Source organism: Myiozetetes cayanensis, unplaced genomic scaffold (assembly GCF_022539395.1).
Source record: "Myiozetetes cayanensis isolate MyiCay16 unplaced genomic scaffold, myiCay2020 scf20-37, whole genome shotgun sequence".
NCBI classification, from domain to species: Eukaryota; Metazoa; Chordata; class Aves; order Passeriformes; family Tyrannidae; genus Myiozetetes; species Myiozetetes cayanensis.
This window is the reverse complement of record NW_026087412.1, coordinates 15,914,964-15,931,921: the sequence shown is the minus strand read 5'-3', so window position 1 is coordinate 15,931,921 and position 16,958 is coordinate 15,914,964. Positions and strand designations below refer to the sequence as shown.

The 16,958-nt window shown below is 54.0% G+C and overlaps 1 protein-coding gene across 1 annotated transcript; it reads right to left on the bottom strand.

Moving 5' to 3' along the window:
* Positions 1–5,439: 5,439 nt before the first annotated feature.
* On the bottom strand, positions 5,440–14,566 carry LOC126641301 (uncharacterized). The gene is made up of 7 exons (XM_050317830.1): positions 13,682–14,566; positions 10,939–11,155; positions 9,249–9,406; positions 8,813–8,914; positions 7,941–8,138; positions 7,045–7,592; positions 5,440–5,757 (listed from the first exon to the last, which is right to left on the bottom strand). Exons 1-7 carry the CDS (start codon positions 14,541–14,543, stop codon positions 5,440–5,442), a joined length of 2,403 nt encoding a protein of 800 aa, XP_050173787.1. The 5' UTR covers positions 14,544–14,566.
* Between the last annotated feature and the right edge of the window lie 2,392 nt (positions 14,567–16,958).

Sequence of the window (16,958 nt, the reverse complement as noted above, 5' to 3'; positions counted from 1 at the left end):
CAGATCTGGCTTTGCCTGTCAGGTGGAAAGGTCTGATGGGGGTGGCCTGGGCTCATCACCCAGCAGTGAATCCTGAGGGGAGGCAGGGCATGTGCTTCCTCCACGTCAGCCAAGCAGGCTTCTGTGTCCAGGCACCACACTTGGCACAACCTGTGCCTAGAAGAAGTCTCCAGCCTGTTTCTTTGGTCTCCTGGAGTCTGAGATTAAAATTAAGAAGGGTAAGAAACAATTCAGGTATTTCTACGCACACACACGCACAGATGTAAGGGTGTGTGTACACCTGGGCATTTGGTCTGTGCTGCAGCCCCAGTGGGTGGGGGAGCTGAACAACCACTCTGCCCTGAGACACGTCCATGCCCCAGGGCTGTCAGAGCCAACTGTGCCCGGAGCATCAGAAGTCTGCAGCGATCTCCCTGCGCTCGTTCATTTCGATGGTGCTGTAATTCTGGGGATGTCTGAAAAGCAACAGATGGAGAAAAACACAAGATCAGTTGCTCTGCCCTTTTGCACAGGGCAGCTAATCTGCAGCTCAGCTTTGCACTGGAAAAGAAGAGGCTGGATGGCCACCCACAGCAGGCAGAGAGTTTCCTAAGATCTCTGTCAATGTTTCGGAGAAAACCAGGAGCAGAACAGCTGCCATCCCCTGGCATGAACTTAAAACCACCCTGGTTTCTGAAAGAGCTTCCCTAAATCTGACCTAGGCTATTTTTTGAATTCCTTTATATATATATATATATATATATATATACTGGGGTTTTATTCCTCAAATGTATTCTAAGAACTTCCCTCGTTTCATCAGCCCCTTATCCAGAGCTGAAAGAAGAATGGTAAAAATTAATGGAAATAAGTTACCTGGGCTGGTGAAACATTTATTTCTGACAGACACACAGAGTGTTCAGCTGCTGTTTGCCTGCTGACCATGTCATGGAACACCAAGTTATTATTTAAAGTGGTGTCATGTTACAACCTGGGAGCTGTTTCCCACCAATCCTAAAACTGTCACTTCCACCCTGCTCCAGGGAAGAGCTCTTCCCTGCGGCCACAGCATCATCTGCTTTGTGCCACACTCCTTCAGCTTTCTTCTCTCCCACCACAGTTTGTTGCCAGTACCACTGGTGACCCTTAACACTGCGCTCACTGACATGTCCAGCATCACCCAGGATTTAGTGGTGTTACCTCAACCTCCTGCAGAACCTGCTCTGTCAGAAACAAAGCAGCTTTGCAAAAAGGGACTTAGATGCAAAAATTAGGAACAATGGAGTGTCTGGGTGCAGTGTAGGTGTTCACCTGAGTGAAGGTGCCTGTGCAGGTCTCTGGACAGCAGTCAGAGAGGAGGCCCCAGGGAAGGAGAGGGTGGGGTGGAGGATGGAAGGGTGGTTCTCACCTTGTGATGAAGCACAATGTCAGGCTGACCAACAAGAACAGGAGCAGGAGAGATCCCACAACAAATAGGGCAATTTCCCAGGCCTGGAAGGAAGCTGCAGGAGAAAAGGCAGAGAAGGGTCATTGCAGCCATGACCTGTCCCAGCATGGGGGGCCCAGGAGGTTACAAAATCAGAGTTACAGAATGGGTTGGATTGGGGCAGGCAGCATTGGGTTGAGTTGGAAGGCACCTTTAAAGGCCATCTAGTCCAAACTCCTGCTATGGGCAGGGACACCTTCCACTATCCTAGGTGGCTCCAAGCCCCATCCAACCTGGCCTTGGACACTTCCAGGGATGGGGCAGCCACAGCTTCTCTGGGCAACAGCAGGTTGGGCTTTCCCAGCCTCCCAGTCTGGAGATACATTCTTCTCCCTGTGCCACCTCCAGCCTGGGTGCCAGAGGCTGCTCCCAGCAACTGGGCTTTGGGGTTCCTGAGCTATGTGACCAAGGGGCTCCCTAGTGAAGCCCAGTCTGGTGGTTTGCCCTGCAAGGCCCCTCTGACGTGGAGATGTGGCCTGACCCTGACCCCAGCCCCTCTCCCTGCGCTGGAAGCAGAGCCCAGTGCTTAATTTTGCCTCCTACTTACCACCACTGTGTGACATGGGCAGTACATTTTTGGGGGTCCCACACTCAGGACTGGTCTTCAGCACTCTCCCATCCACGGAGAAGGGGTGGGGGCTGGCCACGAATCCCTGGAGCCAGGTCTTGATGGACTGCTCCTGCTCCGGCTGCCGAGCCCACACCTGGGCCCAGACCTTCACCAGGGAGCCCACACACGTCAGGTTCAGCTCTGTCAACAACCAACAGCGGGTCTTGGGTGGTCAGAAGCCCTCTGGTGCTGGGGAACACATTGCTCCCAGGACCTTGTGCTCTTCACCTTCTTGTCCCCACTGCTCTGAGATCATGCTGCCCTCTGCATCACAGGCACTCTGAGCACGCGCCCAACCTTTCTTCTGGTGACCAAAGGGACTTGGAGTTGCCCTCCCACCCAGCAGAATGCCTGGTACTACACTTTGTACCTCTACCCATTGGTCAGAGTTGTCTGAAATTGTTCAAAGGGTCAGAAAGGCATTTAGGTGAGGGAGACAAAGCATGGCAGCAAAGCCTTCCCTTCTTTACAAAACCAGCCAAAACCAAGGAAGCATTTCTTCCCATTCCTCAAAAGCTGTAGGTCCCTAAGGCTTCCAGAAGTGACTGATTGGTCTTGGTACTTTGAGTAAGTGTAAGACACTGAAGGTATTGGGAACCAGAGTCCTCTGGTGTGCAAAGGGCTGTTTGTTTTGTGGGTTTGGGATGTGCAGTTTGTGTGACAGACACCACAAGGCATCACCAGAGACTACCACTCCTCAGGGTCCCTCCAGCTTGCCCGACCTCTCACTAAGAGCCTGTGTCAGGTTCTCTCCTGCTCTCCTCGCTGAAATCCCATGTGCCCACGATGGGTCCTCCAGGTGCCCTCACCCCCTGCGAGCTGGGCTGGAGAAGTGACCATGACAGCAGCTGTGGATGAGCAGTCAGAGGGAGGAGGGCACTTGGACAGGGCACCAACCTTGCACATAGAGCTCGGAGACACCGCAGGAGCACTCTTCCTCTAGAGAGCTCACCAAGACCCTTCTCAAACTTTCCAGCATCCTCCTGTGGTGCAGGGTCCACATAGAACAGTCTAGGGGAAGAGGAGAGGTGATTTTCTGGGTGCAGCTCAGGACTGCTCATAAGTTCCTGGTTATGTGATCCTTCTAAAACAATTGGCTTCATCCCACCCTCCTCTGCCCCCCATCCTCCTCTGCCCTTCTCTGCAGGATGAGTTTTCACTTCTGGCCTTCTACCACCATGTACACCAGCTTGGCTCCTTTCTCAGCCTCCCAGGGGAGTAGGGAAGGGGCATGCCCCACATTCCCACGACATGGGCCAGTACTGAGTGGTCTCATGCTGGGAGAGGAGGGAGAGACCCACTGCCTGCCCCTCTCAGGAGGATGGGGAGGAACCTCCATTTTGCCAGGTCTTGGCTACCCCAAGCTGATCCCAGCATGGCCTTTGCAGGAGCTGGAGACCCCTCTGTACTTTTCCTTGCTGGCTCTGGGGTAGGACTGAGCTGCAGGAATTTCTTCCCATAGATGGGTTGAGACAGAGGGTTTGCTGGCAGTTTCTCTGACTGTGCCCCCATCACCACAAGAGATCTGAGGGGGTGGTCCCTGCCATTTCTGCAAATTTAACACTGCAGAAAAATCCTGATCAAAGCTCAGTCCTGCCTGAGCAGAGATAACTCAAATGAAATATGTGGCCACCTTCATATCATAGAATCCTCATAGGGTTGGAAGGGACCTTAAAGCTCATCTCATTCCAACCCCCTGCCATGGGCAGGGACACCTTCCACTAGCCCAGGTTGTTCCAAGGCCTGTCCAACCTGGCCTTGGACACTTCCAGGGATGGGGCAGCCACAGCCTCTCTGGACAGCCTGTGCCAAGCCCATACAAGCCCACGCTGAGCTGTGGGCTCAGATGCCCTCCTGGGACAGCAGCACCACATCCACACGTGGGTCTGTACCAGCTGTCCCCCAGTGTGTCCCCTCTCACAGCAGCAGGCTGCCCACCAGCACCCCTTCCCATGCCATGGGTCAGCCCCCCCAGTGCTCCCAGCCTGCCCTGGTGGGTGCCCAGCTCCACTCACCGGGTGTCAGGAGGCAGAGGTGCAGATCCACGGCCAAGGCCTGCTGGGGGCAGCTGTTCTGCAGGCCGGGGGAAGGCTCCGAGAGGGCAAACTGCAGTCCTGTGCTGGCACTGCCACAGCGGCTCAGGGACAGGGGCCTGTCCCCAGAACAAGAGTCAGAGTTCAGTGATGTCACCCACCTTTCTTCCCACCTCCAACCACAAATCCCACCATGGGCCCCAGTTCCTGGTGCTGCTGGGGATGATGGAGAGTTGGCTGGAGCTGGAGCTGAAATCAGCTTTCACTCAGCCATTGTAGAGATGGGTCCAGCCAACCCCACCAGCTGGAGAAGACGTGGGCTTGGCCAAGCAAACCTATTTGGTCTGACTGGCTTCGGTAGGAGTAAGATTGCTGCCTCATTACAGCCTGCCTCCCAAAACTAAGAGTTTGTCCTCCAGGATAGAGTTTCCCAGGCTACACAATACCTGCCCCTGCATTTCACTAACCTATTGCTCCCTCCTCACACCAGGCACTTCCCCAGAGAAGTGACCTCACCTGTCACCCTTGCAGGGCACGGCGTAAGATGGCCCAAGGAAGCCCAAGTGTCCTCCAGCTGTGCCAGGCTCACATGTGTAAACCAAGGCATCCACCAAGCTCTCTGGCGTCGCCTTCCCGCCGTGAACCACGCTGGTGCTGTATACAGCAACAGCACCGGAGCCTTCACTGCTGGCAGAGATGTCCTTCAAGGTCAGGTTTGTCCCATCTGGAAATGCCGGGGGAATTGGTGGGGTGAACATCTAGATAGTGTTAGGCTGAGCGTTGAGCCTGACTGGACAAAGCTGGTGATGAGGAGAACTTCAAGAACAGAAATGAGAGACAAAGGAATGGTGCTGACTGAGGCCAAGTAAAGCTGTAAGGAAGCTGCTTGCTGTGAACACAGGTTTCCAAAAAAGATCAAGGTTCCTCTAAAATGCGGAGTCCTCTTCATGCAGCCCAGTCAGAAATTAAAGGTGAACAAGAAATAAATCAAGATAAAGGAACATGCTGAGGAAGCACCAGCTGAGGACCAGGAGGAGGCAGCAGCACTGCGGGGCTCAGGGAGCATCGGTGAACATGGGTACCAGGGAAGGACCCACAGCCCTGGGGGGTCCTGCTTCTCCTGAAATCCCCTTGTCTTGGTACTGGCAGGAGGAGTTTTCAGTCCTCCCGCTCTCCTGCACGAGGTGCTTGTCAGAGGCACAGAATATGACCAAACAGCCCAGGCATAACAGAGAAAAAGCAGGAATAAAGAACAGGAAAGGCAATTAAAAAGGCAATTTAGAGTTGTTCCTCATGCTGTGTACCCTCCTCCATCCGTTTCCTCAAAGCCACTCTCAACCCTCTGCCCATTTCTTTGAAGTCAGACCCCATGCCAGGTCGGCCTCACCCTCACCCTGCCCGTGCTCTCCGTCCAGCACCAGCACCAGCAGCCCCGTGGCTCCGATGGTGCCCTGCAGTGGGACGCTGGCACGGGCCTCGCCCTCCTTCTCCGAGAAGAAGACCAAGTTGAGCCCTGCCAGGCCGGTGCCAGGCTCCCCCTCCAGCTCCACGAAGCCGCTGGGCAGGCACAGCTCACTGATGCGGACAGCGGGAGGGACGGGCACCGAGGAGCTGCCGCACAGGTTCTCCCCCAGCGGTGTCACCCTGGTCACCTGTGGGGAGACACAAGAGCTGTTGCCACCATGCTGCTCCCATTTATTCAGCGATGGCTGCTCACGGCATTCCCCTGAACACCTCCTGTGGCTCCCTGTGAGGCCTCCAGAGGATGCAATTGTGGAATCACAGAATGGTTTGGGTTGGAAGGGACCTGAAAGCTAATCTCGTTCCACCCCTGCCCTGGGCAGGGACATCTTCCACCAGCCCAGGTTGCTCCAAGCCCTGTCCAACCTGGCCTTGGACACTTCCAGGGATGGGGCAGCCACAGCTTCTCTGGACAGCCTGTACCAGGGCCTGCCCACCCTCACAGGGAGGAATTTCTTCCTAATACCCAACCTAAATCTACCCTCCTTCAGCTTAAGGCCATTCCCCCTTGTCCTGTCTCTCCAGGCCCTTGTCCCCAGTCCCTCTCCAGCTCTCTTGGAGCCCTTTTAGGCCGTGGCAGGGGCTCTCAGGTCTCCCTGGAGCCTTCTCTTCTCCAGGCTGTACAACCCCAGCTCTCTCAGCCTGTCTTCATAGGAGAGGGGCTGCAGCATCTCCAGAGCATCTCTGAGGCCTCATCTGGATTTGTTCCAACCAGTCCATGTCTTTCTTGTGTTGAGGGCTGCAGATCTGGCTGCAGTACAGGATGTGGTGATTCTGGCTCACATCAACTGCTCCTCACTCCCACCATCAGCTCGAGGGTTGTCCTGACTGTGGGTTCCCATCACCTTTACCCCTACCCTCGGGACTAGGAACAACTTTCCCTACAGTTGGAAGTACTTACAAAGTGCTGTCTACAGTCCATGGCATCACTTCCTTGGGGTCCCCTCCCACTTACCAATGGATCTCATTCCTACCAGCAGACCTGTGTCTGGAGCAGCTTATTGCCTCAGGTTTTGGACATCCCTCTGGCAGCAGCAGTAGAGTAGCAAAGCCCTCCCTTACCCAGCTTTGTGCAGGACAAGCAGACACACTCTGCCATGTTCCTGCAGGGGACTGTCTGGGACGAGGCATTTTGAAATAAAAAGGAGCAGTTCAGGTAAACTAATGCAAATTAATCATGCCAGTGGTCAAGGCACGTCCTTCCTGCACTGCAGCAAGCGGGGTTTGAGGGACCTGATAGGCTGTGCCACACACCCCGATGGTGGAGCCACAGAAAAGGTGGCTCCATGTCTGGCTCAGGGTAACCTGAGAGCGTGACTGTGGATGGAGAACAGACACCTGCCCTCCCAGTGACTGTGGATGGAGAATGGACACCTGCCCTCCCAGTGACTGTGGATGGAGAATGGACATCTTCTCACCTGGAAGCTGCTCTGGAGTTTTGGGCTCAGGCTGTGGCAGCGGCTCAGAGACTCGTCCTCGGTGCTGTGAGAGTCGTTCTCGTACAGGATGCCCTGCCCTGGCACCAGCACCCTGAGCAGCTGCTCTGCCTTCTCGGTCTGCCGGGCCGTGTAGACGACGGCGTCCACCAGCCCGTGCGCCGTCACTGCCGTGCCCACGGCGTGGGGCGCGGTGCTGCCGTGGTACAGAGCCACGGCGTCCGGCCCGTTCTGGATGCTGTTGGGGGGCAGCCCAATCATGGGTGCTGGGCTCACCCTGCTGCTGCCCACCAAGAAATAACCCTGCTCGTCCGTGTGGTGTCCGGACAGGTCCAGCACCCGATAGGCCCGGCCGGTTCTCCCGTTGTAGAGGACCAGCCAATATCCCTGGAGGTCGAAGCGTGTCCGGCCAGTGTAGAAGAGTTCAATGTACTCGGCATCCTCTCCTGCCCCAGGGTTGTCTGGGTTCACCTCATTGATGAGTAGCTTGGCCTCCTGCACAGTCCCTTCTGGTATCTCTGAAGGGACACCTGGAAAGCAAAAATGTCCCAAATATGGGCCTAAGCACAGCATTGCACACTGTTTTGCTGGGATGAGGCCAGATTTAGCAGAGGACTGAGGATGCTGGCTCAGACTTTTATCATCCATGTATTTTATCATCCTTAGAAGAGCCCTGGTAACACATTGGTTAACACAACAGAGCTTGCTGGTAGTCCAGACAATGAGCAATATGGGCTCTAGCAATGGAATTGGAAGAGATTTTTGCCAGGGTTGGGGAAATGGAGGGAGGGCTATTTCCCTCCTCTAGGAGAGCCAGATCCACATGTCCACCCTCAAACACACTGTATCCCCCACCCTGCAGAAATGACCACTGGTACCTGGAGGCAAGTCTGGCGTATTAATATCCTTGAAACAGGAGCTTCCTACTGTGACGTTCCTTCCACCAAAGCTCACAACTCCAGGTGTCTCTAGGGAGGTGTTGAAGGCCAGCAGGAAGCTGCTCAGCTGCTCCTCCGACCTGGCAGTGAGCAGAGTGCTGAACACGAGCCCCAGGTCCTGGCAGGCTGCCTTTGGCTCTGCAGAGGCAAGCAGAGAACTGCCCCAGTTTCCCCACACCACTTTCTCCTGGGAGAGATGAGCTCACCAGCTCATCTCTGTCACAACTGCCCTCGTGGTCAGACTGACCTGGGGCAGCTCATCCCATCAACACAGCACTGGGAGTTCTGCCTGTGCCAAGGGGCACCCTGGGGCCAAGTCTGTGTCCAGCTCTGGGGTTTCCAGCACAGGAAGGACATGGACCTGCTGGAGCCAGTCCAGAGGAGGGCATGTAGATGACTGGGTGACTTAGAATCTTAGCATCAGGGAATGGTTTGCCTTGGAAAGGACCCTCAAGGTCATCTAATTCCAACCCTCCTGCCATGGGCAGGATCCACAGTTCATATGGATCATAAGGTCAAACAGACAACAAACTCCCAGTGGAGATGTCAGTTCTGCTGCCACCTCTGTGGCTGCCCATGCCAAGGCCAGAGCAGCCAGTGATCTGCAGTGAGCCCCAGCATGTGCTGGGGGAGCTGAGGATGGGACGCTCTGAGGAACAACACCGTGCTCTGCCCAACCCTGGACATCTCTGTCATCAGCGCCAAGATCAAATCAGCTGGATCCAAGCCAGGAGAACACAATGCAAGAGGGAACATGGGGCTGAAAATCAGGAACAGGTGGGCATTGGGGGTCCCTGGACTGCCCAGCTCACCTCTGAAATAGGCAGCAGAGACTCCACCACTGTAGGATCCATTGAGGGCCTGGACTAGACTCAGCAGAATCTCTTCTGGCTTCAAGAGCCACTCCTGGCAATCTAGGAAACAAAGAGCCAACTGTTACCCAGCCAGTGCCACCCTGCTCACGGGATACAGCTGGGATGGCTGCAGCTCTGCTCCTGTTTATCATCCAGAGGACCCAAAAGCTTCTCTTCATCCAATCAACTGGAGGTGGAATGGAGACTGGGAAAGCTCAGCTTGGCATGGGCTGCCATGAAATTACTGTGGACAACTGCCAGATGTCCTGGTTGTGTTTCCTTTGGGGTTAATTCACAGAACCCAGTAGGACTCTGGGTGGCCTCCCTGGATAGCTCTGGCTTTGTGCATGTGCTCTGGCCCTCGGGAGGTCCTGCAGAAGTCACCAGTGCCCACCTGCTCCGTGGAGGCAGAAGGAGAGAGCCTGGCTGAAGCGTTTGCTGGGGCAGTCGTTGAACGTGCCAGGGGTGGGCCTGCTGAGGATGAAGGATGTGGAGTCCTGGGTCACGGAGCAGCAGCTGCACCGGCTCATGGACACATCTCCTAGCTGATGTCTGCAGGAGACAGACAGGTAAATGACACAAAACATGACCTGCCAGCTGGACACCTGAGTGCTCTTCACCCACCAGTCACACCTGCCTCCACCAGACAGTGAAACTGTGTGGTTACAGTCTTCTCCCTTCGTAAGGTTTGGAGAGATATCCCATCCTTATCAGTACTTCTTTGTCTCACAAAAAAAAGCCCCAAGAGTTCAACAAAACCTGAGACAGAGGAGCATGAGCTTCGTACAACCTTTTCTCTTCTAGCACTGGTGCTTTTTGACTGATCTGAAGACAGACCAGATGGTACAGACACAGTCATGCTCAGCCTGTCACTTCTGAGAAGAGCAGTGGGTGCAGCTGGAAAAGTAGCACCTGAGGATGAAATACTTGAGCAAGAGCCCTCAACTCAAAGGTGAAGAGGATGGTCAGGGGCTGGATTAGGTGACCTTTAAAGGTCTCTCCCAACACAAACTATTCTGTGGAGCCCCACTGTGAGGAGCTGCAGATCAGAACTGCTCAGAGCTACCAGGGAAGGAAAGCACCCTGTGGGACCAGTGCTGATTGAGTCTCACATGGGGAGGAAGAGGAACAAAGTAATAGGGATGTGCTGTGAATGAGTGGTGACCCTGACAGGGGTGTAGACTGCACCCTCTCCTGATGTGGTTGACTCCACTGTAGTCTCCAATCATCTTTCCACAGGCCCATCCAGGAAGAGTAAATCTCCTCCAGCCACAGAGCCAGGATCTTGGTATTTAGTTCATAGTTACACCCAGAGTTCAGGTCTAGTGCTTGGCTATGAAAACCACAGACAAGAGTGAGCTCAGATGGTTTTTTCTCACTGCCTGGTTCTAACACCCCTCACCCCACAGCCCTCGCTGCCTCTGCTCCTCCACCACTCCACTGCCCTTTACCCACTGTGTGTCCTCTTACATTAGTAGGACATGCCTAAAATGAGAAGGAAACAGTTCTCACATCTCACAGAAGTCTGAGGTTTCCAACATTTCTCATAATCCCCAGAGACAAAAAGAAACCCAGAGATAAAAAAGAAAGTGGCTGAACCCAGAACGAGCAGTAATCCTGCTTGCAGTCCCTGGTCAGGATGAAACAGGGCAGGTCAGGTGAGCAATGCTGAAGTACCTTCCTCACCCTCATTTTGACCTGAAATTCCATCCTGAAGCTAAGAAAAGCCTTTTCTTGTTGAAAGCAGAACTGGAAAATTTATTATGTTGACCTCTTATAAACTAACTACTAAATTCTTATAAACTATTAAAATTATAAAATAATAACCAGCAATCATTTAACCAGGAAATTCCTCCTCGTCCTTTATTCTGCAGCTGGCACCAGGACCAGTGTGGAAAGGGAACACCTATGGCCTTAGAGCAGGCTGGGACTCAGTATTGCCACGAGGAGACCCTGGTCTGGAGGGGGCACTTTCCTCTCAGTCCTGTCGGGGTTTGAGGCACAGTGTGGGGTGACCCCAGCAGGCAGGAGCAACTCTGGTATCGAACTGCCCTCCCAGCCCTGCCCAGAGAGGAGCCTCTCACCGCTTTTCCAGGAGGGCAGGTCTGCCAGGGGTCAGGGTCTCCAGCAGCTCCGGGTCCAGCTCCTCGTCGCTCGTGTACACGAAGGCGTCCAAGAGACCGGACTCTGGCAGCCCCTTCCCCGGGACAAAACTGCTGCTGTGGCCTCTATAGAGGGCAATGGCAGTGGGGCCAGCCCTGAGGACAGGACGGGTGGTGTTCTCTGGGAACGGCAGGTCAACTGCACACCAAGGGAAGGAACAACAAGGGCACGTGATCAACACCTGGTGATACTCACCATGCAGGAAACCAGCATCTCTTTGGTCTGAGAGGACGTAGGGTCTCAGAAGGTGGCTGGGGTTGTCTGCTTAGTACAAATTTGGCACCTGTTGCCCCATCTTTCTGCTCACTAACACTTCTCATGTTCGCTCAGCCTCAGTTTCCCCATTTGGGGCCAGATGCACAGAGTGGAGGCTGGAGGAACAAATCTGAGCACAGTTTGTTCTGCTCTTTTGGTTCTGTGAACAGAGGAGCTGATCCATGTGTGAGCAGACCAACTGGAAAGCCAGCACTGATCTGGCTTTGTCTACAATAAAGTCAATTTTTAATTCTAAAAGAGATCTACAAACTCCACTAACCTTTTAGGTAGCAGTTAGTACACAAAGGCATTGAAGAATTCACATTTTATTCTAGCATTTAATGATCTGTGGTTTTCACAAACACAAACTTCATACACCCACATCCAGCCAAGGCCCAGGATACCAGCACACAAAATTCAGGCTGAGGTTTGGTGGAGTTTTGCAATTTCATGAGCTTCCTAATTTCTTTCCTTCTACTTGCTGTTCCTTCACAAGCTCTTTCTCCAGCACCAGGAGGAACTGCTTAGGACATTCAGAAGCAGACTGCTGGTATTTCAATACTTCTGCCTCTGCAGATCACTCCAGAGCAAACATTAAAGGAAAAATCACACGAGAGGCAGAAGTGCCTCGAGAAGTGCCCCCAGGACACTTGCATGCCAAGGGACAGCCCTGTGCCTTAGTCCTGATGTAGCCCTGCCCAGGGAACTATTTTTCATAAACCTAATTTAGTGGCCTTCTACTGCACTGCAGGACAAGGGAAGAGCAACTGATGTCATCTCTCCTGATTTCTGCAAGGCCTGTGACATGCCCCACACTGGCATCTCTTAGGGAGTACTTTTGCTCCAGTGCTCCCATAGCTTTAAGTTCCTGCAGTGTCAGGCAGATGAGCTTTACAAAGACAGGACAAACTTCTGAGACCTTTCTTTAAGAGCTCCTGTCCCAAATCTGAAGTGATCAGGTTAAATCAGCTTCTCACAGAGTGTTTCAGCATGGAGTCACAATCAAAGTAACCTTTTAAGATGACTAAAATACAGTGTCATTGGGTGTTTTGGGGGAAAACCTTTCCCAAAAATGAGTGTGCAGTATGCTTGAGACATCGTGACAAAGCTTCATCAGAAAAAAACACCCAAGCCTATCTCCAGTCTCCTTCTTGAGCCTTGAGAAAGTGTTAAACATAATTCTCACAAATTTCCTGCTTAGTCTGAAAATTTGTTGTGTTTTCACATCACTTTTCGTGATCCCCCTTAGCTATTTACTGCTCACAGCCCAGCTCATCCAGAGGGAAAATCAGAGCACCGTTCCTGGGGAGAAAAGCAGAGCTGAAGTGGACAATCAGCTCTTCTATGCATGGTGAGAGAATATTAGGAGCAATGTGAATTGTAAGAAGGAGTTCAACTGTTTAAAAAGATGTTTTAGTTGCCAAAGTATTCTTGTGGGAACCAGCTCCGTATGGGATGAATATACTCCCAGAAACTGTGAGTCAGTGAGTTACACAAGACATCTGCAGAGTCAGCATCTCCACATGCCAAAATCTTCTTCTGAGGTGCCCAAAATAATAAGATGTTTCTTCCTTCTCTGGTGACCTGGAAGAAACTGTGAGCACTGGGAGGAAGTTCAGATGCAGGTTCACACAGCTGGCACACGTGGGACGTGGAAGAAAAACCCCTGTGTTTTTTGAGGAGAGAGTGTGTATCTGCTGTGGTGACCACAGAGAAGGGGGACACTTCCAGGGGATGTGGCACAGCCAGGGTCCACAGCAGGGTGGCCACAGGGCTGGGAGCAGAACTGTGTCCTCCCAAGAAGCAAAGCAAACATGGACTAGCAACCTCCATCAGGTCCCTCGCCTGGGGCTCTGCAGGTCTCCCACTGTCATTCCACCTCCTCTTTGCCTGGAGCTCTTGTACCAGGAGGAAGGGGAAGCAATCCAACGCTGTCCACTTCCTTCAGGCTGTTCACATCTCTGAAACCTCTACCAGGACCCTTCTCAGCTTTCCCTTTTCTAGGTGTTCTCAGTTGTTTCTTCTGTGGAAGCTTTTCCACAGCATTACCCATCCTGATGACCTCTCTGAATGCCTCCAATTCCAATAGATCCTTTTTGAGACTGAGGTAGTGAACCACACTTAGGCACAACTAAAGATCCAAGCAAACCATGCATTTGTACAGTGGCATAAAAGATGCCCTCTGTTCTTTCCTCTTCTCCTAATAATTCCTGATATTCCCTTTGCTTTATACAATTCCTTTCTCAATAATTTTTAACATCTCCTTTTCATTTGCCACCGAGTTCTGAGTCACATTTTTCACTGATCCCTCAGAATGCCAAGCAACAACAAACACAACCAGCATCGTCCAACCCCACACCTGGTGATCCCTGCCCAGCCCTGAGGTCGTCATCCACACGCAGGTCCTACCTGGGGTTTCTCCGTGTGCAGGGCCGATCAGCAGGAGCCCATCCAGGGAGGTTTGGCCGTGAACATCCAGGGTGAAATAGATGTCTTTGGTCCGGCCATCAACCAGCACCAGGACAATGTCCCTCAGCACGGTGGAGTGGGGGCCCTGGAGCTCTATGAACTCCAGGTCGCCAGGAGGGGCCGTGGGAAGGACCTCACTGATGAGGACGGCAGAGGAGTTCAGCTCAGGAGTCAGGAGGCAGTGGTTGTCTGTGCCCGGCGTGGGCACGGCCACCTGGAAGATCCACTGAGAATCGGCCCCATGGCACCTCTCTATGGACTCATCCACAGCCCTGAAGGTGGGGTCCTCCAGGAAAGCCTCTCTGCCAGGGGTCAGCACCCTCACAAGCGTGTCTGCTCTGTCCGTCTTCTTAGTCTTGTGGACCAGGGCATCCACCAGCCCGTGGCTGGTGACACTCATGCCCTCTTTGTAGCTCCCATTTCCGTAGTAGAGAGCGATGGCATCGGGGCCGTTCTGGATGGTGTTCTTAGGGATAACCATGGCAGGGTTCACGGAGGAGGAGCCAATGAGGAAGAGCCCCTGGCTGTCGGTAACTCTACCCCGGAGGTTCAGCACCTTGTAGGCTCGGTTGCCGTTGCCGTTGTAGAAGACCAGGTGGTAACCATCCAGGGGGGCTGTTTGCCCACTGGTGTGATAGAGCTCCACAAACTCAGAAGTGTCCTCTCCTGGGCTGTCAGCGTTCACTTCATTGATCAGGAGGGTGTGCTCAGTTTCCTGAGTTTTTATGAGGTTCTCAGCAGCACCCTTGGGAAAGCAGACGTACACAAGTACCACCAATCCAACATGCCAGGTATCTCCCATGGTGAAGGCTGGGATTTTTGTCACAGTTCAGATCTGGAGAGGGAGACTGTCCTTCTCACAGCCACAAACAGAGCCCAGGAAGAAGCTGCCACAGGCTATGCAGGACAGGAATGCACAGCCTCCAACCTGGGTTGCTGGCAGAGGCACTGGCAGAGGCACTGGCAGAGGCAGGCACTCCTCTTCAGGGACTTCTGGTTTGCCAAATAAAGCAGCAATCCCACAAAAACCTGACTGAGAAGGCTTTTTACAAGAGATTTCCCAGCTCAGCTCCTTTAAAAGTTGGGGGGGGGGACAGGGGTGGGAGGAAAGAAGAATCCTGTTAGGAAACACAGAAACACACAGGTGACATTTAACAGCCTTAAAGCCTCATCATTTTCCTCTGTTTCTTCAGAGGTTTATCAAGATGCAGTGGAGCAAAGCCAGACGTTTGCAGTGTTCGACACCCTGAGACTTGGGTGAACTTTGGAAACTGTAGGTGTCGGTGTTAATAGCAATTTCCCTGAGTCCAATTTTTTCCATGGGAATTACCAGGAAAAGGCACAAAGATGACATGAACCATATTCTCCGTCAAGGAGAGGGTGGGGAAGGAGAGGACAGGTGGTTTTGGCTGGACTCCTGTCACACACATGGCAGACCAGCTCCACTGATCCCCACACCATCCAACCTGGCTGCACCTCCAGCAGATGCAGAGGTTGCAGAATACACTGTGGGGAGGAACCAGCAATTTAAGGTGTTTGGAAAAAAAGATTTGTTTTTCCATTTCTGGAGCTGTTTCCCCAAACCTGCTGAGTTTGGATGACCTCCCTGCAGCCCTTGGCCAGTTGAGGTCAGACATGGGGAGGTTTCCAGCCCATGCAACAGCACCAGCACAGACAACCAGGGACCTGCTGCCCTCCTGTGCTGTGGGGCCACATCCACGTGAGGTGGACAGATCAAGAATGCACCCAACCCTCCAACTGCTTAAAATCAGGTCTGCTGACCACAGCAGCCCCAAGGAGGGGGCACCTGGGATCTTTCCAAGTTGAGTGCCAGCAGCAGTGCATCACATCCTTCAGCTATGGCTGCGAACACCCAGGCTGGCGAGTGAGCCTGTGGCCCCACTGTCGTGGCCAGGGCTGATGCCAGGGCACAGGTACCTCCTCACAAACATAAGGAATCAGCTGTAACTCCAGAGAATGACACTAATTTCACTAAAGAACAGGCCCTGATGGAGAGGTGCCCCTGAGCCACTCTGCCTCGAAATGCCACCCCTGTGTGCCCTGCCCCACAGCCCTTCGTGTGCTGTTCTCGGGTCAGAGAGGACGGATAAGCCCCCCCACACCTCCTGCTCCCCCGCGCGGACCCAGCCCAGTGCTGCTCTCCCTTCTCTTCAGTGGTCACAATCAGAAAGGTCCCCGCTCCCTTTCGGGCACAGTTTATGCCCAAAATCACTGTCAACACAGAGCCGGCAGGCTCTTGCTCCTGCCCAGCCTCCAAAGGACAAGGAACGCTCCTCTCCCCAAACTCACCCCCACAAGGTGCCCAATTTCCACCATCTCTCCCTGTTTCAGTTGAACCCGGGAGGAAAGAGGAGGAATGCTCAAGTTGTGCCTCTGTCCAGGGGCGGGCGTGGGAGGAAGGAAACCCACCAGGAATGGGAGAAACAGCGAGGAAAAAAGTAAATTGACAAATCCCCCCTGAGCCCGGCAGGAGCCGGGCAGGATGGGAGGGCAGGGGAGGGACAGCCGAGGGGAGGGGGCAGCGGCCGGAGGGGGGTGAGAAGGGATGGGGATGGGGATGGAGACGGGGACAGGGATGGGGGACGGGAGAAGCCTCCGGCCCGCGCACTCACCGCTCGCCGCCGCCGGGGCCGGTCCGGGGAGGGCGGGGCGGGGCAGGAGAGGGAGAAGGAGCAGGAGGAGGAGGAGGAGGAGGGGTGAGGGGCGGGGGGAGCCGTTCACAGGCTCCAACCCCAGAGTGAGTTCACTCGTCCAGAAGATCCCAAAGCGGCTTCTCCCAGCTCTTCTCTCGACAGACGGAGGGATGGATGCGCTCGCATCCCAGAAAGCCCACTGTATCCTGGCTGCATCCCCACGGCCTGGGCGGCAGGGCAAAGGAGAGGAATCTGTCCCTGTGCTCCACTCTGGTGAATCCCCAGCTGCAAAGCTGCCTCCAGCTCGGGGGTCCCAGCACAGGAAAGATGGAGCTGCTGGAGAGAGTCCAGAGGAGGCCACAGAGATGCTCCAAGGGTGGAGCCCCTCTGCTCTGGAGCCAGGCTGGGAGAGCTGGAGGGGTTCACCTGGAGAAGAGGAGGCTGCAGGGAGACCTGAGAGCTCCTGCCAGGGCCTAAAGGGGCTCCAGGAGAGCTGGAGAGGGACTGGGGACAAGGGATGGAGGGTCAGGACAGGGGGGAAGGGGTTTAAACGGAAAAGGGGG